The 23,079-nt window shown below is 38.3% G+C and overlaps 1 protein-coding gene across 1 annotated transcript; it reads right to left on the bottom strand.

Moving 5' to 3' along the window:
- Positions 1 to 368: 368 nt before the first annotated feature.
- Positions 369 to 17,853, bottom strand: LOC116323140 (plexin domain-containing protein 1-like). Its single transcript, XM_031743402.2, has 13 exons — positions 17,249 to 17,853; positions 9,476 to 9,636; positions 6,192 to 6,335; positions 6,037 to 6,106; positions 5,788 to 5,910; positions 5,584 to 5,702; positions 5,352 to 5,451; positions 3,957 to 4,052; positions 3,783 to 3,864; positions 3,654 to 3,714; positions 3,451 to 3,568; positions 1,872 to 2,029; positions 369 to 1,124 (listed from the first exon to the last, which is right to left on the bottom strand). Exons 1-13 carry the CDS (start codon positions 17,322 to 17,324, stop codon positions 999 to 1,001), a joined length of 1,434 nt encoding a protein of 477 aa, XP_031599262.1. The 5' UTR covers positions 17,325 to 17,853; the 3' UTR covers positions 369 to 998.
- Positions 17,854 to 23,079: the final 5,226 nt, after the last annotated feature.

Genomic DNA, 23,079 nt, shown 5'->3' with positions numbered 1-23,079 from the left:
TGCCTTGCATTTTTGCAATTTTTAACCTATCATGGGACTTGAGCAAGGAAGGAGATAAATTTCCATCCATCCCAGCTGTTCCAGAGCAAGAGAGATACATTTGCTGTAAAATAAATTTGCATAAAAAATGAATTCCATACATGCAGTCATTTTGAGTTGTTATTACAGCTGTGCTTAAGCTATAATGTAAATTTATTTTTTAAAATTAGATGCACATGAAGCATTAATGCCCACATAAGGTATTTCTCAAATATTATCTTTAATGCTGTTTCCTTCAATTTTAAGGCTCATTCATTTAGTTATAAAAATTGAAAAGCATCTAAATAGATTTGTTACTCCACGTCACTCACCAGACTATGACCATGAGATCAAAATCCAGACTCGTCACCAGCTTTTATTAGAAGACATTTAAACAGAAAGGTTCAAAGAAAACTCTCATAACTTCACATCTCTAAAATTCATCCAAACAACATACCTCTTTATAATCACTATCAGCTATAAAGCTAAATATCTGTTGTAGTGAAGTCCACATAGATATAACATTTTATGAACTCATCGTTGCTCGCGTAGAAGTTTCATGAAACAAAAGTGACTCCATAAAATGGATAAAAACAAAAAACACAGAGTAAAGTTGAGTGGTACATTGATTTGCAGTATGAAGGCTAGTTTAATTCATTCCCTGACAGGCCCTTGCATCGTTGGCTTTTGGACATTTGCATCTCATCGTTTCTGTACTGCTGTCTTCCTCTCAAACCCTCCAACCCTTAGATAATATGGCTAATCCCCTGTGTGATGGCAAACAGCAAAAGACACAGAGAAAGCTGGCAAGAGCTACAAGAGCAGTTACAGTAAACACTGTCCAGCCTCAAAGGTTGGAGTAAGGACATCTTGTGTTGATGGTCAGCTTGAATGTCCATATTCATCCTCCTGTAGTACCGCAGTTTTCCTCAAGATGGTGTCCTCTCTTCTGCTGATTGAGTCCTGCAAGTCCTAGACCCTTAGCAGCATTGCTCAGCTTCAATGAAGCCTTCCTTTTCATGGCCCCCGAGCTCGACTTCAGCATAACTGGAGTGACAGCCCTGATTGCGGAACTTCATAGAGGGCCAGTAGTTATTGGTGCGTCGCTGCAGACAGAGAAACAGTAGTAGGTAAAGACCACATAGCAGGCAAATGGGAAGATGCAGGCTTCAACCATAGACGGCATAAAAGATGAATGTAGCCACTGCAGTGTGCCTATTCCACATCCATAAATGCCCTAAACTTTACTGCAAGTGCTTTTATGAATTTTAAAGGTTAGTGTTTTCAATTCAAGTGTGGGTTTTACTGTGAAGCCACTGAGTCATTGGCTCATTGGAGCTTAAAGATCATCAGGAGAGTGTTTCCAGAGTTCAGGGCTGTTTTGTTACAGACTTCTGCAAGTCTTTTTGCAGACACATGGATATCACTCACTTCTCATTCATCAGGTGAATCAGTCATTTCATTGACCTGTGAAGTAAACTGGTCACCCAGTGACAGAGTATGCTGATTACACGTTTAACCTGCCTGAAGTCTGGTAGTTATATAGACTTTATAAAAGATGGACATAACTTCCAGGTTTGAAAAGTGAAGCCAATGCAGAAGTGCCTTAAATCTACATGCCTTTTAATACCAGCATCCACGATGTATTTCAATAGTGGCTTAAAACAGCTTCAATGTGCATTACCACCACCATCTGACCATAGCAGTATATTACAGCGCACCGGGTCAAAGTAAAATTAAGGGAAAACATATATTTTAAGACAAGAAAAGGTCCTCTATATTTTAAATGAAAGTTAAATTTGGTGACCATCCCTACTGCAGAGGGAATGAGAGCTGGATGTTGTTTTTCTGACCTGCATGAGGTAGAATGGTGGAGCCACTGTGGGGTGTGTGTTGATGTAGTAAACAGCCAGTAAGGTGAGAGCTACAAGCAGAACTAGAGCAGCCACAACGCCTGCGATGATGGCCGTGTTCTCTGTCATCCCGTTGTTTGGAGGGCTTGTCTGTATATCTGAAAGGAAGGAAGATTGTTGCTCCTGTTAAAGCGGTTCTAAATATACAAATGTCTAGGTAACTCACTATGGACTTTTCTTTTGAAAACTCTGTGGCCATCCTTATAACTTCCTAAAACTAAGTGGGGGCGATTTTCTTTTTAAAATTTGGAATACTTTAATTCATAGTGCCCGTCCGATAAGAGGCAGAGGGAGTTTTACTGAAAATCTGTAGAGCATTGCTGTTGTACAGTGTGACATGAGTAAAGTAAAAATGATTTGTCCTTTGTTTACCACATTATATTTAAGCCTTTAAATAGCTTCTGGATTCTTATATGAAGCTTTTAATTACTATAAGTTTATAAATGAACTGACATTAAATTAACATAACTCTTAGAAGCAGAAAGTGATGCGTGGATTGAAAAAACAAGAAAGAAAATAATTCATGTTCACTTGTTTGTATTTACAGTAAATCTCCCAAAAATCTGTATACACAGAAAATCCACAGAAAAACATTAAAAACAATCCTCAGTCTCTTCCCAAAGTCCACATGGAAAACAAATATTTAACTACTTTTCTGCTGGACTTCATTAAGGTTGAGTTTAAGACTTATGTAATCTTTATTTAACTAGGATAATACAATACATGAGATTTAAAATCTCCTTGTCATTGGTTCCTTAATCAGCAAATTTACACAAATATATAAGTAGAAACATATAGATGAACTAAGACAAAAATCTCCGCCCAAAATTGTGAACATATTGTATGAATAATTGTGGTCCCAAAACTGATCCCTGTGGCCTACCCCTGGTTAGATTATAAGCTTTAGCAATCATAGTTTCTGCTCACACACTTCTGTAGGATAATTTCCAAATTATCTTATGGCTTCTTCTGATTAGTATTGTCAAATGTAACATTTAGTTCTTCATTAAAAAAAAGTGTCCGAGCCAGTGCAACAAAAGGCACTCCTATTTGCCTAGGTAGATTTGATTTTACATAAACTGTGTCTTTTGAAAAGATCTATACAAAATCTCATGTATAAATACACACATAAGATCAACGATTATTAGTCAAAATTTTATAGTCAGAGTGAGATTAGCTTTATGATAAGCTTTCTGTTATTGTTATTTTTTTTACATTCTGAAAATGTGAAGATGTAGAAGTTTAAATCTGACACAGATTTAAGAGTTATCTCCTGTGTATATTGAGTCGTGCAGCTGGTACCTGTACGCTTATGCTCTCTATGGAAATTCAGCTTTAATTCTGTGATGCTCAGAAGTCCTAGAGCTACTAGTAATTCTGCTTCTCCTTAATCTATTCACAAAGGGTCACATTTGGCATGATCCCAAAAAATAAACAAATAAATATTCCTTCATTAATCCTTCACCAGTTGCAGGACTGAGTCTTTGCTGACATACCAGCACTGTATTTTCCAACTCACCCCTAGTAACAGGCTGTTCTTCAAGCACTGAAACAGTTGGACCTGGAGAGGAGTGATTAAAGGAGCTCATAGTTGCTTCAGGTAGAACTGTGTTGTAGTCCTCACACATGCCTTTAGCCTGAGTGAATGCCGAAAAGAATGACTCAGGAATCAGTAGCAAAGCTGCTCATCTCTCTCTTGTGTGACATGGTAATGAGTCTCACCTCTTCAAGGCAGTTGTAATCCAGCCACTCTTGTCTATGTCGGTCTATACCATCAGAACATCTAGAAATGAAAAGCAAAGTGAGAAAAGGCGAGAATCTCATAACATCACGAATTGAACTTTGTCTTACCGTTGAAGTGTGTTGCACCAGCCACAGCCGCTTGTCAAGTTGGATGTTAGGCAGAGATCACAGGATGTGTGTTGAAGACAAGCTGGAGGAACGGGAATTGCATCGTTACGCAGTTACAGAGGTGAGTAATGAGGCTAAGCTGTCGCACAAAAGCTAGTTTGAAACAGGACTTACTGGGCAGAGGTGTGAACTCAAAAGCTGATCCGCTCACAATCTTTGTGGTGTCAATGGCAACACGATGATACTCATAGATATTACGCCGCTTTGCCTCTATCAAAACAAAAATTAAATATCAGCCTACAAGTCTTTCTTCCGTATTAAGTCTCATGTGAAAACTTAAAAAGAAATCTGTGCTCCATGTTTCTGAGAGGGGAATAACTCCTGCTCAAAATGAACTACTTGTGATGGAAAGTATTTAGTTTCTGCTTTTACTCCTCTGCCAGGGTGAGAGCTGAGATTTGATTGATTATTCGCTATTTGATTTGTCCAAATAGCACCCATTCACAACAACAGTCATCTCAAAGAGCTTTGTATTGGAGGATAATGATCCTACAGTACTAGACCGAGTACCACCTGATGACAATGGGAAGCACCCCATTTTAATAGGAAGAGACTTCGAGATGATAACTGGGAATGTCGGTCCAAATTTCATGAAATTAGGCGAGGAGGTGGAGGGTAAAGAACTCAGATCACAAACTGCAAAATGTAGTGCTGATCTTGGCACGAGATGCGATATCTGAGTTCAAGTACCGTTTATATTCTGACAACATGAAAAAGGACTTTTGAGATGTATACGAGTCTAAAGATGGACTTTGTCTTGTAGAAAAGTAAGGAATGGTGTTGAACTATTTATTTATTTTACAGCACTCTTAAAGAAATTGAAGAAATTGATATTATACTTTACTTCAGACCAGGCTAACTGGCTCTAATATAAAGCTTTAACTATTAACAGTAAATGTAACTTGGAATTTCTGTACAGAAATTTGTTGTTGTGTATTTTTTTGAAAATGTATTTACTATCCATTTTTATTTTAATAATGCAATATTTATTTGTTTTTTTTTCTTTATGGCAGCAATGTGGCTTTCACTAGGCATGTTTCTAATAGTTAATTTGTTAGCTAGAAGAAAAATCAAAGTAGTCAGTTTTTATAAAAGTTTGAAAATGCTCAGAAATACTCAGAAAAGCGGAAGAAAAAAATCTGTGTTTATCTAATGGTCGTTAGTAACCATTATCCAAAACCTTGTGAAACCACAATGTCAGATTAGGTTTCCAATCAGGGCTAAAGTCATCAGCCTTCTTTCCTTGCAGGTTAACATCCACACACCTGTGCACAATGTCCTCTGATCACTTGGTTGGTCAGTTTACTCTGATGTAGCTTACATATAGCTGCTCATTTTGTGGATCATTTTCTGAAAAACTGCACTGGTTTGTGAGGATGTCTTATTGCGTACCCCTCGAAACATATTAGACCCCACAGTTAACTGGCTTAATAATTTACCAAAATATGAATAATTAATATAAATTAACAATAGAAGAAGCATCTCTTTTTTTATTTTAAAGGAACTGACCTGACAGCTGTGATGTAGGGAGGTATCCCATGAAAGCGTCAGACAGTCCAACTTTCAGCGGATGCTCAGTAGAATTTATTTCCTCCACTGGCAATGGGATCTCAAAAAAGAACAGCAGAGTTTGTTGTGACACTTGTAAACCTGACATTCAAGCTGAGCTGTGTTTTTTACAATATATTGAAGTGGTGGAATTATATTTTTGCTACATCTGATTAAAAAAAACACAACTTACATCTTTGTAGTTGAAAACAATTGTTCCATTTTTGTGGAGCGCTGCCTGGAAAGTAAAAGGCCCCGCTGCCTCTCGGTCCTTTAACCGCACTTTGTCCCACTGCACGACAAATAAATTACCTGGGCAAAGCAGTATACAAAGGGCAGTCAGAGATACCCAGGAGCTCCCAAACTCTAGAGACTTCATAGAGGAACCTTTACCTACCATTATCCAAGTACCTCACTGTTGAATTTTTAGAAAAGCTAGGGTCAAAGTTGGCCATGAGGGGAGCAACATACTGGGTGGCAGTTAGCATTCGATGAGTTATTTCACCCATGTAGATGAAACCTGAAGAGAAACATTAAGAGAAGTGAACAGTTAAAGATTGTTTAACACCTCTACCTGGTGGTTGAACAGCACATCTTTAAAGTGAAGGAGATGAGTTGATAAATGCTGCTGCAGCATGTGACCTACCTCCAGTTGCTATAATAATTTGTCTCAAGTAGTGCCCATAGAAGGGGAAATCAAAGGAGAGTGCCACTCTCTGTGAATAAGAAGAAATGTCAGATGTGGTTAAATCTGTCTGTAAATCAGACATTAGTGCTTTAATGTGTGAACGCTCATCTCACCGCTGCCTGTCGATGGGCGTTGGACAGTATGCCGTGAATTCTGACTTGGTTTTTGTGCTGGTTGTCCATATCCACCCACAAGTTTGCAATCTGTCTGTCTGTTGGACCAAAACTCTGCCATCTGTAGTACCTCTGGGAGTCCTCCTGAGAGAAAGAGGTCACTCATTAGACAAGTTTCCGGAATACATTAGTCATGGTGAGGTAGTTTAGAGTAGGTCTCACTATGAAATAGACTGATTTATATTGAAATCAATGAGTTACTACAGGACTGGATAATTCCAAATGTATACATTTTGGTAACTCTAGCCACTTCAAAATAAAGATGTGTAGTATTTCAATCATGTTTTATGTACATTTCAAACTAGTAGTCTAAAGGATTGCTGCATGCATTTTTTTTTTTATAATAATAACAAATGAAAAAAATAGAACATCTTACCCTTTTACATATCTCTGAGAAGAAACCTTATCAAAGAGAACTCATCTTTATGAAGATTTTGGGGATTTTTGCATCCTGTTGTACCAGTTTCTAATAGCTAATCAATACATTTATCATGGTTCTAAACAGATTGTTTTTACATTTGTGTTTGTACAAGGTACTTTTTTGTAATTACCTTCTTCAGAACTTGACTTTCACCGACAGGAGGCAGCATTTTGTGAGTTGGTTTGTTGAGATTTTCCAGTGTTAAAGTTTTGATATATATGTTTTAAGCTACTCTATTTCCTGTGCTCTTAATGGCTTACTTAATTAAATAAAGCTTATAATTATTCGCTGCACCATTTTGTAGTACAAACTGGTATTAGATGAAAGTACAGTCTTACCTTTTTTCCTCTTTTTTGTGAAAAATATTTAGGTTAGTGTAAGAGTGAACTGAAAAAAAAAACACTATTTAGTTGATCAGCTCAAAAATAATGTGAAAATAGCAAAAATGTCTTATTTTGACAAAACAACTGGGATAAACCTCAATGAGTCATGCAGGGATTTTTCCCTTCCGTTCTGCCCATATAGCGCCACTTGATGGAGCTGTTTACACATTGGCTTTGACAACAAGCACTTGTGTCTTCATACAGATCTCCAGTCTTGATGGCATTATTAATGTATAGCACAGTTGAAGGTGACAGAGAGCAATGGTTCTGGGGTTTAGTGTGGGCTCAGAAAGTGGAGCAGTTAAATGCAGCGCTCTCACAACCTCTCCGGCTGCTCCATTTACAGCAAGTGACCCACTTTTTTTCTTCCATCTCCACTGCCTGACACCAGCCTGTATTTTCTAGGGGGATTCTAGGTGAGGAGAATAATCATTTATTTTCCCTCACAGCTGACTGACTTATTGAAGTGACTCTGATTGGACAGGAGATGGAGGGTTTTGGAAATTGAGATCAGGCCTCCCCCTAAAAAAGCAGCAGCAGCATTATAACAGGGTTACTTGTGATCCCATCCAAGTGAGTCACACACACATGCACATACTCGTGCGCAGCCATGCTTAAACAAACACTGTAAGCTGGCAACACAAGTATGTGGTCTGTTTTCAATTTGAATTGTAGGGAGAGGAAGAAAAAAAACAAAAAAACGTACAACACAATTTATTTGGATTGAATTTTACTGAGGCTGATTGAAGTGAAAGATGAGTCTAGGAGGTAAGACACTCATAAAACCTCATCCCATGCACTAAAAACGCACACACGCAGACACACACTTCTGAAATAATGACTGGAAAATGGCACAGGACACTGATGTGCTACAGGCTTTACCTTTGACTAAACTTTATTTTTTCTGGCTTGGCAGTAGCTACTTGACTTGTCAGCACAATATTATTACCAAAGCCATTTACAGTTACAGTTTGCCTCACATTTATCTCTTCATATTTTCATACACAGATAACAATAAGCTATATTAAAAAGTATTAACCTGACCATTGGGTTATCATGTTGGACATTTAAGGATCAACACACCAACCTGTGATACCCCACCCCACCCTATGGTTAGGTTAATTCTGCAGTTCTTGTGAAAGTAACTCTTTTCTTGGGTTAAACATTATAATAACCATATAAACATCACTATATTTATTGACGCTAAAGATTCTTTGGCTTTGGTGTAATGGATGGTTTAGTTTTCCTAAAATAAGTAGGGGATATTTATCCCTCAAGCTAATGTAATTTTAAGTTGGCAGCTATTAATGCCCTTTTTCTTGCAGAACCAAAAGATATAAGAATTCTTATTTCTGTAATTCAGCTGACAATGACTTGCACAGCTGTGTTGACCTCATTCTCACTGGTCACAGTTTTTTGGGGCAGTTTTTCTGCTGCTCTTACTGGTTGTAGCTCTGTGGCTGTACAGTTTTCTACAACATGAGCCCTCCATTCTTTAAGGAAGTATTCTGTAGTTTAGGCTAACTTCAGCATAATTTTAGTAGAGTTAGATAATACAATACAGAAAGCACATTTTGAAGCCACATGCAGTGATGCAGTCTCAACATACAAATTTAGCAACAAAACTGACTCTGTAGACACTTCCTCTGTAGAACTTTTAAAGTTCAAGACAGTACAGTTAGAAAATGGCTGAATAATATGGGTTTTTTGGACTGCTCTTCTCTCTAGAAAGAACATAACAGCATGCTAAGGTTTGCACAGTTGCAATCCTAAGTGCCCCTTGGAAACATAAAACCAAATTGGAGATGTTTGGCTATAATGCACAGTGCCATGTTTGCAAAAAACCAAACACAGCCTATCTGCTCAGAATACCTCATACCAACTTTGAGTTATGACTGCTAAAGGTAGCTCGATAAGAAACTGTTGGCGGTTTTGGCCATTGCAGTCTTACAGAAGGTATGCCAACCCAAAAGCGTCTGTTTTATTCTAAATAGGACCATAATTTCCTAAATGAACATTATTTTCAATTGAAAAAGAGTTGGCCATTTAAGCTGAACTATGAAGACTGTAAAGACATTAGGAAAGTGTTTACTTTGGTATGAAATCGATCGATATAAGGCTCACTTTCTTATGGCCATCTATACAGAGGGACTACTTTTTACAACCAGAGCAGATGCCCCCTGCTGGCCATTAGAGAGATTGAAGGTTTAAGGAACAGCTGTGTAGCTTTAGCTTCAAGCATAGGCATGATGTCATTATTTTAGAGCTTACAATAAACTTGATATTTACTGTACATGTTGTTAGTAAAAGAGAAATGGGAGCGTCATTTCTATGAACATAATTCAGGCCATATTCAAATAGTTGATTTTCTTACGGCCACTATCGTAATCTAAGGCCATGGATCAGTCGTTGCATCTCACCACTATGCGAGTCATGTTGTCAGGCAGGGGACTGATAGTGACTCCCCCTCCTCCTTCAGCCTGTGAGCTGCGGGCTTCCCTGTGTTTGTGTGGGGTCTGCTGGTCTCTCCTGGTTCTGTGAAAACTGGACAGATCTTCCAAAGCAGTCCCACTCCGTGCATCTAGAACAACACAAGGCAGCAGCACACACATGCAGATTCATTCACGATGATGTATTTCTTGAGAATTTAATCCATGAATAAATACTTTCACCACATAATCTCTCACCTGTTGTTAACCATCAATTTGAGGCATAAGAGTTCAACAACCAAAACGCACAGACTTGCTTACTAAATCACAATTACTTTGAAGAAAAACAAGATAATGTAATTATCTCTCAAAATCTGTGAAAACTGTCTCATAAAATGTAGTTTTTATAGACATTATAATGACTTTGACTTTATACTCTGTGGTCACACCTGTTCTTTATTGGTTACCATAATCTGGATCATTAACAGGCATACATATCTAAAGAAAATTAAATCCATGTTTAGAGGTCATGGAGCAATAACTCACATAGAGACAGAAATAAGATCAGCACAAACAACACTGTAGATTTTCTGTACATCTGTCAAGCAGAAATAGGGTCATGATTCCTTTTTAATCATGTGGTGCCAACATTGTTCTTTGGTCAAATAATTCCTATGTCTGTACAAAAGGATTGTGGGGGTTTGTCTGTGTGTGCATCTTTTTAGAGCATTCACATCTCCACTGACCACCTACATTTGTGTGGGTTTTTGTGACATCTGCTTAACAGATCATAGATGGCTGTTTATGTTTTTTTCAACCGATCTATGACTCACTGTCCACATTTTCAGTTGGCAGTTGCAAAATCAGCAGAACTGACTGATAGTTCGACAGGGTTAAGAGCTCATTATTCCCTCTGAAACAGAGGGATTAAATTCCCTTTGCTGTCTGGTTCTGAGCTGTTAGTTCACTGAACTGAGCTATTAATTAACAGCATGTTATGAACATTCCCTTTAGTGCGAGAAAGATGAACCCCGTCTCGAAGTTATGGCCAAAATTATGTGGATAACCCCCCCTCCCTTTAGTCTGGAGCGGTTTTATTGGATTGACAGTTTGTTCTGATTAAAATGTTAATGCCAGATCATTAGTTTAGCAGTAGTTTGTATTCCTCTCCTGTGTCATCTAACATGAAAGGCCTGTGCACAAAAAAATAGGCCTATAAAAAATGGTTTTCACAGTTTGTTGTTGAAGAACTGCACAAAACCCCAACCATGACCCCTTACTACAGCTCTGGTATGAACTGAAAACTTTGACTGTGATCCTAAGATGACCTAAGATCAAAGGCTGGACTTGCTAACGTCTCTGTGCTTGAAAGTGAGATTGGCAGGAAAGCAAATCGCTGCTGCATAGCTTTGTAACCTACCAGTTTCTTAACACAGGCAGTTAATTAACTATTAGTAATTTTACCAGTAATTTTTTCACAGTCATCTATACAATCAGACTTCATGTTGTGACCAGTGGAGTCAACTTCTGCTGGCAATTAGGGGGGAAAAGCTGCTTTAAGGCACTTCTGCGTTGACATTGCTTGCCATCTTTTATATAGACTATATATTATTACAAAAACTACAATGAATATTTATGACTAACTCACACCTAATCATAAAGACTGAAAAAGATGGATGTAGTTCCTGGGTCAATGTATCTTAAAATGGCATTCTTTTTAACGATCACCAGGGGGAAATACATGTGGTTGCAAAAAGAAGAGAAAGTGGCCCTCGTCCCAGGCCTCTGTAAACACTTTGCTGATGAGTTTATGGGCTCAGTCGCTCATTTTGTGTCATACTGAATAAAATAAAATAAAATAAAAGTCCATTTTGTAAACTTTGGTTTCTATGTGTCAGAAAGAAGGATTATCTAGCGCCTTGGCGTACAACTTCAAAACACTTTCAAAACAAAGAAATGTCGACTCAGGTCATAATCGGACTTCACAAGCCAATGTGTCATGGTGGCTACGACCTTATACTTTTTGTGCACCTAATATAGTTAAACTTAGTTTTATAAAAAAAAATTATATATATATAAATTTGTGGCTTCAACACCAAAAATTTCCTGTCCAGTTTTAAAGCCCAAAATTAACTGCCTGTATTTTGATTGTTTTGCTGATTCAAAAAACATGCACTCCACAAAGTTATACCTGATACCACATGAACAGAGAGTGCATGAAATAAATATATATAAAATTTTAATTTTTCTAAATTAAGAATTATATCAAATTAAAAAGTCTTGAGAGACAAAATAGGACAAGTGAAAAAGAGAGGTTATTACACACTCGGGGGAGATTGTGCTAATGAGGAATCTTGTTTGATTATGGTGCGGTGGAAGCTAATTTCACTGCTGCAGAACAAAAGGCTCCTAACTGGGTCAGATTGGCACTCATCATCATCATCATCACTAAACAGCTGAGGAGGCGTCAAACAGCAGAGTGAAACAATGAGGAGCTTTGAGGAGCAGGAAAACTGAAAAGGGGAGCTCAGGGGCTGCACACAAGTTAGCGCAGTTTAGGCTACAGTCTAATAGACCGTGACTATACTTACTTTTTCCTGCCACCTTTACAATTTATAGGTCACTTGGAAGATCTGTGAAGCAAATATCTAAGTGTTCATGTTTTCTTTCCTGGAACATCGTTAACCTTATCTAACTGTCTGCATGTGGGGCTGGATGAACTTCCAACACAAAAAGGGGCGCTAAAAAAAAGTTCAAAAGTGTGCTGGGCTTTGCATAAGGACCTGGACTTAAGACAGGCCTCAGTAGCATCATGTCTGGCAGACACATGTGCATGTGGACCCTGCACTGGGAATGTGCAAACTGGTGCAGAAAAAAAACATGCTGATGAATCTGGAACAAGGCCAAATGCTCTAATTGTTGACGCGACAGATGTGACAGATGTACGGGTGAATAGTCAGTGGCTTCACTGCAAATATGCCCTCTGATGTTACTGCTAAATAAAATCAAAGGCATGAAACACATTCTGACAGTCCTTTGAATTTACATCTATGCATCTGCAGGATGTCAGATTTTCAGCTTTTTTAGCCAACCTCACACATCTAACAGCAGAAAATCCTTATTTCTGTGCCAAGTCTGTTGACTTGATTAAGAAACATTAAATCCCTTAACAAATGCTTGCTATTTTGAGGAGATGGCACCTGCATGGCAGCGGTGTCCACTGTACCTTCACATGTGTCTGCATTGCAGCATCCGCCACAAATCTAGTGGGTGTTGTCAAACTAGGACACAGCCTGATGAACCATATACATTGCTCTATTGATACACGGACTGTATTCATTCATGCCAGTACCATGTTCCACACTCCTATTTCCCATTTCTCTCATTTTTTGCTCTATTTTTTTACTTTATAAATATGAAAATGCAAAGCTATAATATAATAACAATATAAACACACAAACCTTTTATTTATCCTTATAATTTACCTCATCATCTGTTGTCAAAGACAGATATCTAAGAAACACAACAGGCTATATTTTCTTCTGTATGAAAGTATTTTTTGAAGGCGCTACAAAAACTAGAGCCACGTTCCTAAACCGAGACAAAAGCTAAATGGCCTTTCAGTCTGTTCGGATGGATTGTGTCCATGGGCGAAAAATACATTTCTTCTGAAAACAATATTTTCCTGGGTAAATGTGCAACACTTTGAAGTTTGAGTACAGGCGGGAATACATCGAGGGCATGTACTTGGTCAATGAAGGGGAAAGAGAATTATCTGCAGGCCCATCAACAGAGAACAAAAGGCCAACATCTTTGCTCCAGAGACAGACACACTGAAGAGAGTGAACTATTGTGCACTGTCCAAACACAGCACACGAGAGCAGATTAAATCTCAAGATACAATCAAAGTCTTGACCCTATCAGTCTTTTCTAGTGGTGGAAATGAGACACAGTATTACGTGCTTTGTCAGGACAGGGATTAGCAAAGCACCTGCGGTCTTTTGGGTAAAGAATCATTAATGGAACAATAATCACAAGACGAGGTCATCGCTTGTCGACTCAGTATAGTTCAGTGCAGTGGTTTTATTATGTTTGGATTTTAAAAGGGTGATCTGCGTTAAAACCAGCCTGGAGCTTGTAGCGTGGGAGGACCCTATTTGGCACCTTATCCTCAGAACAGCAGTAACCATAACACACAATCGCAAACACTAGCAGCTGGAATGATAAAGACCTGAAAAATGTGGTGTTTAGATTAATGTGCACAAATTCACAAGGGTCAGAGTTCAGAAACTCTTTGTTTCTGAACTCTGACCCTTCAATGTAACAGACAAAGTTGTTTATGTTTTTGAACAGATCTTTCATTTTCAGTCCAGATGACATATGATTTGAGTTTGCAGATGTGCTTGGCCAGTTGTAGTTAACTGTTTATTTAGTGCTTTAATATTTATAGTCATAAATCTGAGATTACCTTAGTAAGAAATGTGCAGTAGCAACCAAGAAATGACTTCAGAGGACAATTATGTTCTGCCCTGTGAAATGATCAGTGCAGCCTGTCAGATTAAAACTCTTAATAGTGCAAATCCATCTACACAAGGCATATGTTAACCACATGGAGCTAAGAGGTAGTCTCACATTTTAACATCTAACTTAATAAATAAACAAAAGTTTAAATTAATGATTTAGCAATGACCATCTATTGGAAAATGCTGTTTTGTATTTGAAAGCAATTTTCCACAACTTATTATTAACATAAATGAAAGCCACAATGTATATTTATAGTCTTTATACATCTGTGCATTCCCTTTTTCTGTTGTAAATACTGTTAAAAACTTTAAATATTATTTCAGCTGCTGTTCTCCCGCCTAATGATCTTTGGGTTGCAGTAGGTCAGCGCATCTCTTTTTGAGCCATGTGTTTCTTGTGAGACCCACATGTGTTCACTTTGTAAACTAGTTCCAATCAAAATGTGAGACATTGTCTCAATATGTGGAACGGCGGGACAAGGGACAAATATGCTGTGCATTCCCATATAAAGTGGGACATCTGGTAACCCTCGCTTCTGGAGTCCATTGCCAATTTTTGGAGGTTTCCGGAGTGTTCAGGCGATATCCGGGCCAAAACTTTGTCCTCCGTCCTCTATTCACTGTTTGTTATGCAGAAACTTTTCAGCTAAGAAAAAGCTAAATTCTCGTCAGGTTTAAAAAAATATATACTTTGGCTAATGTCTGTTTGGCTCTTAGCGCAGATTGTTTGCCTGTACGCAACCAGAATCTGCTCAAACATGATTGGTCATTAGGAACTTGGACTACAAATGGAAACCATAGAGGTAACACAGATCCTGTCCCTTATAGTGATTACTTGTACATATATATAAATTAAAGCTACTTTGTCATTAAGGATCATTGTGATTATAGTTTAGATTTCAAGCCAGGGAGCTTATCGCACAACTTTAGAAGTGCATGACTGTTTAATCTAATATGTTGTTTTGCAGCTCAGAAAACTGGTTGTTGATGACTACAGCCTGCATGCTTACATCTTGCTAGTTTCACAAGTCACACACGAGAAAGGCTCTTTCCCAACCAATGCTTAAGATATGCCTCATTCTTATGTTGTCAAATAGCTTATTCTGCATTGTCCTTGTGCAATTTATTTATGTATTGTTTTATTTTGATTAAAACCAACATTAGGCTCTACTCCCTTTTTATCACTCTTGAACCTGGGAGCATACTTGTTTACCGTATCTGTTCCTATTGTCTGCCTGAAAGAGGCTTGTGCAGTTGGTGTATCTTATTGTGTAGTATCACATTGAGGATGTTATCACATTGAGGAACTGGAATGCAGATATAGTGAGGCTCACATTATATCCACAAGTGGATCCAGCACCACATACAAAGGTTGCTGTCTTCTGTTGACCAACAGAGGTCTTGTAGCAAAGGCACTTTTTAGCTACAACCTCCCTGTTGCCTCAAGATTTTTAAGCTCTGACACTACATTATTGTTTGAGTGATGTGTTTTAGCTTTTGACCTTTATCAGCATCATCAAAGCCATCAAGACCCCAAAGTCAGACTATTTTCCTCTCCACCTTGAACATAGGTGGTTGTGCCACAAACCTATACTGTGCTTCTTCCATTAGGTTCTAGTTGGATTGGTTGTTGTGGAAATTTGGTTCAGCTAACATGAAGATGATTAGTGGATAAACTTGGGCTTCTTATCTACTGCTTTTAGCCCAGATACCTGGGCCACACGTTGTTTGTGTTTAAGACTAAATGGCAAAAGTTAGCATGCTAACATGCTAGGGATAATGACTGCTAAATACTGTTAGTACTGTCATTGCATGTTAGCAACTAGCATCTTTATAGACCCATAGTTACAGTGTTGCCTGCTTTTGCACAAACTCATTAACATTTTTCAGACAGATTTGATATAATATGATGATATCCTGCTTATAAAAGCAACATATACATGGATATATCAGCATTTATAAAATGCACACAGAACTTTTATTTGGCGTTTAACTTCTGTGAAACTTTTACACCGAAATTTGCGGATGTGTAAACAGCCTTGATGGTCCTGACCTTTGAGAACGTGGGGACAGCCATGTAGTCTTTTTAATCAACTCTGCTGGATTATTATCTGCTCTGTAAAAGAGATTTGGCATCATCTGCAGTCAGGCGTTCCTTTGGATAAGCGATTGAGCGTGTAGTCATTTAATTACCAAGCTTCAAGCACTTCCTTTTTAGTTTAAAGCTGTTCTACTTTCTGTTGCAACAGAATACTAATCTAAAAACGTCTGAGTTTACAGGGCCCAAAATAGGGATCCATCTTTATGAGGGAGACTAATAAAATGACCTGGATCACTGGTTTGGGAGTGTTTGATGGGAAAGATGAGCCTGGACATCGTGCTGGACATTGTGCTGGACTTCGTGTGACCATATATTAGAGGAGATCTGTCTCTCTTTATGTCTGGTTGTCCTCTGCAGAGCTAGGCCCCTGATCAGAGGAACTGGGACCACAGGAGAGGCCAGAGAAACTAGAGCACTGCTGATTGTCGGAGGAGGAGGAGGAGCAGCGGAAGAACGGGGGCTGGCTAAAAATAATATATCTCCAAGGAGAACAAAAATACATACATGCACACACGCACCAACACACCTACAGATAGGATGGCAGAGGATCCATATACAGGAAATGCACAGAGCAGGTGATGAAACACGGTCTGAGATGAAACTTTCCAAATAGCTCAGATGCTGTTCTCACTGACTGACTTTCATCTTTTACTTTGGAAATGAATCTTAAAACCTCAAATATTTATTTGTTAAAATCCAGAATTCTTATTTACAGCATCAGTATTATTAAAGCAAATTAACCCCAGACATTTATTTTTCCCCCTTCAAACTGCAAATACAGAGGTTTTGGAATAGCATCATGAAGAGAGAGAGAAAATAAAAATCCAGACTCGTACACCATCTTTTATGTGCTTCCTGTGACTGACAGTGAGAACTACCACGAGACCAGTTAACTTCACACATGCACGTATCCATAGACACGCCATAAAAAGTGCCAAAAAAGCATTTTAAGCCTTCCATAGTTAGTGACTACAAATTCAGGTGTGTGTGTGTGATATTAACTTTAACTGAGATTTTTAGAAGCTGTTTTGTTCAGCACTGGACAAAACTTGACAGTTGTGCAGAAAGGTAGTCGTAATGGTGGTGTTGTTTGTAGATCTGTAGTGCATTGGGTGTTGACGTTAAAGAAAGGGGGCTTACCTTCATGCTCTTGAGCCCAGACTCTGCCTAGCTCAGCCTGGGAGAGACAGATGAGGAGAACAGCACAAAGCCCCATGTCCGGCTGACTCTTCTCCTTCCTTCCCCTTCTCTTGATCACTTCTTCTCTTCTTCTTCTTCTTTTCCCCAGTTTCCCCTCTCACTTTGTGTAGAGGAATGGGGCGCCTCACTCCTCCACTCCCCCACCTTTCGTCTCTGTCTCTTCGCCTCTGCTCACCCACACAACTGCTGTTTTCTCACTTCAGCCAAGTTTTACTGCTTTTCTCCCTCCTCCGTCTGTCTCTATTCTCTGCTTTTTTTGCCCTTGTTTGCCCCTCAGTATACTGTCTCAGATGATCGGTCCATGGCAGCAGGAGAGATGATAAACAGCTGAAGTGTTGCAGAGTGAAGAGATGTGTTTTCTCTGTGCTCTTCCTTCAGTCACATTTCTATCTTTGAATTAGCTCTTCACTCGGTTGTCTCACTTCCTCCCCTCTGGACGTCTGTCTGTCTCTCTTGTGTTTTTCTGTTTTCTCCAAAACAGAGCTCTGGATTTTTAGAAGACTTCCCAAAAAGAGGAAATATTTATGTATTTCTACATTTTTTTCCTTTCCTTCCACAGTAAAAAAAAAAGGGGGTGTTGGAGATGGGAGGAGCATGTCTCCCCCATGTGGAAGCAAGCTGAACCAAAACAAATCTGGTAGTTAAATGGTTGGCATTTTGAGAAGAACTTCCTCTGTAGTCTGTTACAGAGATAATGCACATTTTTAATTGAAAGGTTTGAAAATAACCGTTTTTCTACTCTTGGTAGTAGAAGATTATTTGATAAGGTAAATATGTTTTGTGTCCAACACTTGAAAAAGAAGAACCTGGAATTATTTAGGTGTTGTTGATAGCGGTGCTATGGTGACCATTTTTATTTACCAGTTTCTTTTCCCTCTAGGAGTGCAATATAAGTCTCTGACCATTTCATTAGGTACAGATTGGTAGTTTGGTCTTCAGGACTATCTTAAGTTTTCGTGGAAAGAATTCAACAAGGAGCTGGAAAAATTCCTCAGACATTTTGGTCCATGATAGCATCACACAGTTGCTGTAGACTTCTTGGCTACAGCTCCATGATGAAATCTTCCATCTTATCTATTGGATTGCTGGATTTCATCAGAGCTTTTCCTGTGTTCACACTAGATGCCTAATATGTCTCTCATAAAACCCTCTCAGAACTATGGGCCACTTCAGGAGGGGTGACTGAAGTGAAGACTGGTGTCGGCGCTGTAAGTAGGTAATTAAGCAAATATTGCAAATAAAAACTGACAAGCACACAACTTAGGTGTTAACCTTGTGTGTAGTTTAGTAACTTCTTTATTTGTGTAGAAGAATTGCTGTTATGATACGTGCTGCAGTCAGGCACTGAGAATCGATGATATGACTCAAACCTAGGGTTGGGCAGTCCTAAAATTTTGGATTTAACTGGTGGATGGATGTATGTGTGTATTGTTAAGGAATAAACATATATTCTTAGTGCTTATTTTCTGATTATATTATGTATTTTAATAATAAAGGCTTGTAAAGCAAGGCCATTTTTGACTCACAAACTAAGTGCTCAGCCAGACTGAAAAACAGGAAGTTAGTGTAGAGCTATACAAGCATATTAATACATAGAGGAAGCCAGACAGAAAAGCAGAACTAGTAACATACAGGGAGTGCAGAATTATTAGGCAAGTTGTATTTTTGAGGAATAATTTTATTATTGAACAACAACCATGTTCTCAATGAACCCAAAAAACTCATTAATATCAAAGCTGAATGTTTTGGAAGTAGTTTTAGTTTGTTTTAGTTTTAGCTATTTTAGGGGATATCTGTGTGTGCAGGTGACTATTACTGTGCATAATTATTAGGCAACTTAACAAAAACAAATATATACCCATTTCAATTATTTATTTTACCAGTGAAACCAATATAACATCTCCATATTCACAAATATACATTTCTGACATTCAAAACAAAACAAAAACAAATCAGCGACCAATATAGCCACCTTTCTTTGCAAGGACACTCAAAAGCCTGCCATCCATGGATTCTGTCAGTGTTTTGATCTGTTCACCATCAACATTGCGTGCAGCAGCAACCACAGCCTCCCAGACACTGTTCAGAGAGGTGTACTGTTTTTCCTCCTTGTAAATCTCACATTTGATGATGGACCACAGGTTCTCAATGGGGTTCAGATCAGGTGAACAAGGAGGCCATGTCATTAGTTTTTCTTCTTTTATACCCTTTCTTGCCAGCCACGCTGTGGAGTACTTGGACGCATGTGATGGAGCATTGTCCTGCATGAAAATCATGTTTTTCTTGAAGGATGCAGAGTTCTTCCTGTACCACTGCTTGAAGAAGGTGTCTTCCAGAAACTGGCAGTAGGACTGGGAGTTGAGCTTGACTCCATCCTCAACCCGAAAAGGCCCCACAAGCTCATCTTTGATGATACCAGCCCAAACCAGTACTCCACCTCCACCTTGCTGGCGTCTGAGTGGGACTGGAGCTCTCTGCCCTTTACCAATCCAGCCACGGGCCCATCCATCTGGCCCATCAAGACTCACTCTCATTTCATCAGTCCATAAAACCTTAGAAAAATCAGTCTTGAGATATTTCTTGGCCCAGTCTTGACGTTTCAGCTTGTGTGTCTTGTTCAGTGGTGGTCGTCTTTCAGCCTTTCTTACCTTGGCCATGTCTCTGAGTATTGCACACCTTGTGCTTTTGGGCACTCCAGTGATGTTGCAGCTCTGAAATATGGCCAAACTGGTGGCAAGTGGCATTTTGGCAGCTGCACGCTTGACTTTTCTCAGTTCATGGGCAGTTATTTTGCGCCTTGGTTTTTCCACACGCTTCTTTGCGACCCTGTTGACTATTTTGAATGAAATGCTTGATTGTTCGATGATCACGCTTCAGAAGCTTTGCAATTTTAAGACTGCTGCATCCCTCTGCAAGATATCTCACTATTTTTTGACTTTTCTGAGCCTGTCAAGTCCTTCTTTTGACCCATTTTGCCAAAGGAAAGGAAGTTGCCTAATAATTATGCACACCTGATATAGGGTGTTGATGTCATTAGACCACACCCCTTCTCATTACAGAGATGCACATCACCTAATATGCTTAATTGGTAGTAGGCTTTCGAGCCTATACAGCTTGGAGTAAGACAACATGCATGAAGAGGATGATGTGGACAAAATACTCATTTGCCTAATAATTCTGCACTCCCTGTATAAGGACTTATTTTGGTACTTTACACATCACACATAGTTTCGATAAAAACAACACCTGTATGAGACACATTTTCAGCTTCTAATGTTAGAGATCCTGCAACTGGCTTTGGGCTGTGCAGGACTCTCTCTTCCAGAAGATGATTGAATAAAGAATTATAAATGTTTTGACCACTCCTGACTCGGGTTTTCTCTGTTCTATCATGGGGATCAAAGAATCGGGTTTAATAGTATGTGCTACTAATTTTGGACTGCTGTCCTTCTCGAACTGTCTCGTAAAAGGAACTTTAATCTTTTTTGTCTTAATTTTCCTGGTTAATTAAATAAGAAAAAACAATAATTAAATTATCTACTCTGACCACTAGCAGTTTATAAAGACATAAAATTAAGATTATCTCTTTAAAAACTGAACTATATTCATCTTATTCACGAGGCTCTGAACAATAGTCCCAGTTTTGGCCCATTGGTAAATTGGTAATTGCCCACCCCTGCCCTCACTCACACAAAGTAATTATGTTTAGGCACAAGAAACATCATCTGAAAGCATCTCACAAGTTTCTCCGTCTGTCCCAATAGCATGTTACAGACAGCTGTCCACATAAAGAAAAAAAATCTCTAAACTCTGAAGTTTTTTGCTCTTAGAGAGCTTACATCTTTTTCTTTTTAGTTTGTTTTTATTATTGGTCTTATATAATGATCACAAAAGTATAAAACTAAAGAATAATTAAACTGAAATAACAAGCTTTGTGACTGGCCTTATTTTAAATCTCATTAAAAAAAACTAAATCATCATCCTTTTCTAAAACGCACAGCAAATTTATGCAAGATATAAATCTCATAGTTTTGTAGTTTCTTTTTCATATTTGATGCTGATACTAAAGCTTTTTCAAACATCTCCTGGGGACTATTTTAACACTGCAGATTAATACACACTTGGTGCTCCAATGAGCATTTCTGTTAACAGGATTGGACGTCAAGGTGTGTGTGCTTGTTGTAATAAGGAAACATGTCACACACTGAATTTGTGACATGTTTTTAATCTTTTTTGTCAATAGTTGAGCTCCATGGCATAGAAGAATGTGTGTGTGTGTGTGTGTGTGTGTGTGTGTGTGTGTGTGTGTGTGTGTGTGTGTGTAGGCTGTGGCTGCACAACAATAATTTTTACATGAATCTCTTTATTGTTTTGGTCTTTTCATAGGATTTGTTAACAATAAGGAAACCACCAGCACATATTTGCAATTGGTGCTGCTCTGTTTTCAGCGATGAATGTCCCAGTAGAGTGGGATGATGAAATGTTAGTAGGTGTATTAAGATATTCATAGTTCTTCTGAAATGATCAGTTAACGCCCCCCAATATTTTTCTCCTATGGTATTCCTTATTGTGCCTTAATATTCCCCAAGAGATAATCCTGTGTTTTTATGAACTGGTAGGAGGACATCATGTGGTTCTGTGTAGAGTAGGCCTTGTTAAATTCTTGCATATATATTATAAATGTTGAAACGTGCAAATTCCCTTTTTACCAGAATATGCACATTATATTTTGGTGAGCAGATGTACACAAACCTAGTCCTAAATTAAACAGGCAGTGTGGTCGGCTTACTTTAAGCGTATTCTTCTTTTTGTATTGTATAGGATATTTAAATTTCTTGGTTTTTCTTTCATCTTTTCTATGTGTCTACATTGGGTTTCTCCTCATGTGACTCCTTGCTTGTTCACAAAGTACCATAATTAGGGCAAAACTCTGGATGAAAGGTGAAAGAGGTTTAACTTGACTAAACCAAAAAGGCTAAATCAAAATGTGTTTCACGCCTGACAAAATGTTAAATGAGTGCATTTGTCATCAATTGGAACAAGATGTTGGATGGAGATGAGCTGCTAGATCTGGCTGAAAATGATCCAACACACTCTGATCCTTTAGCGGGAAGAATTATGCTTAAAATATGACCTGCCTTGTGATTCCCCATAAACTTACACAATGTTTTATTTTCCCCTGTTTTAATACGTAAACACAGTGACTGTAGAGCAGGAGGTTTTACTGTTTTTACAGGTCCAGTAAGCCAGTAAATTTGTTCCACATGATTACTTAGGAGACTGTTTATTTTGCCGATTGATGTGAGAAGTTCATTAAAAGTACATTCACTGATATTGCTACAACACACAAATGTTTGCCAAATATGAAAATTTCCTCCAGACTCATAATGTTTGTGAACTGTGTGAACTGTTTAAAAAAAAGAAAAGAAAAAAGAACAACAAAACAAATGTGACCAAAACAATGTTTGCTGCATTAATGAGACATGTTTTATACCATATGTACACTTTAATGCACTTAAAACTTTAAACCCTGAGCTGTGAAATTATTACCAGAAAGTAGTGTCTTTATTGAACCTTCTGATTTTACAAAAATGAAATATTAATTTGCATATTTGAGTTTTTAATTTCAGTCACACTGATCCTTGAAACACTAGACACTAAGTGGTTAAAGGTATTGGATAATAAAAGGTGAAAACTAACTTTATTCAGGTTGGAGAATGACAATATGAAGTAATCAAGTAACTCTAGCAAAATTGGTTAGTAAGCTGCAT

This window comes from Oreochromis aureus, linkage group 8, assembly GCF_013358895.1.
Source record: "Oreochromis aureus strain Israel breed Guangdong linkage group 8, ZZ_aureus, whole genome shotgun sequence".
Classification (NCBI taxonomy): Eukaryota; Metazoa; Chordata; class Actinopteri; order Cichliformes; family Cichlidae; genus Oreochromis; species Oreochromis aureus.
The sequence above is the reverse complement of the archived record's forward strand: the minus strand, read 5'-3'. Positions and strand labels throughout refer to the sequence as shown.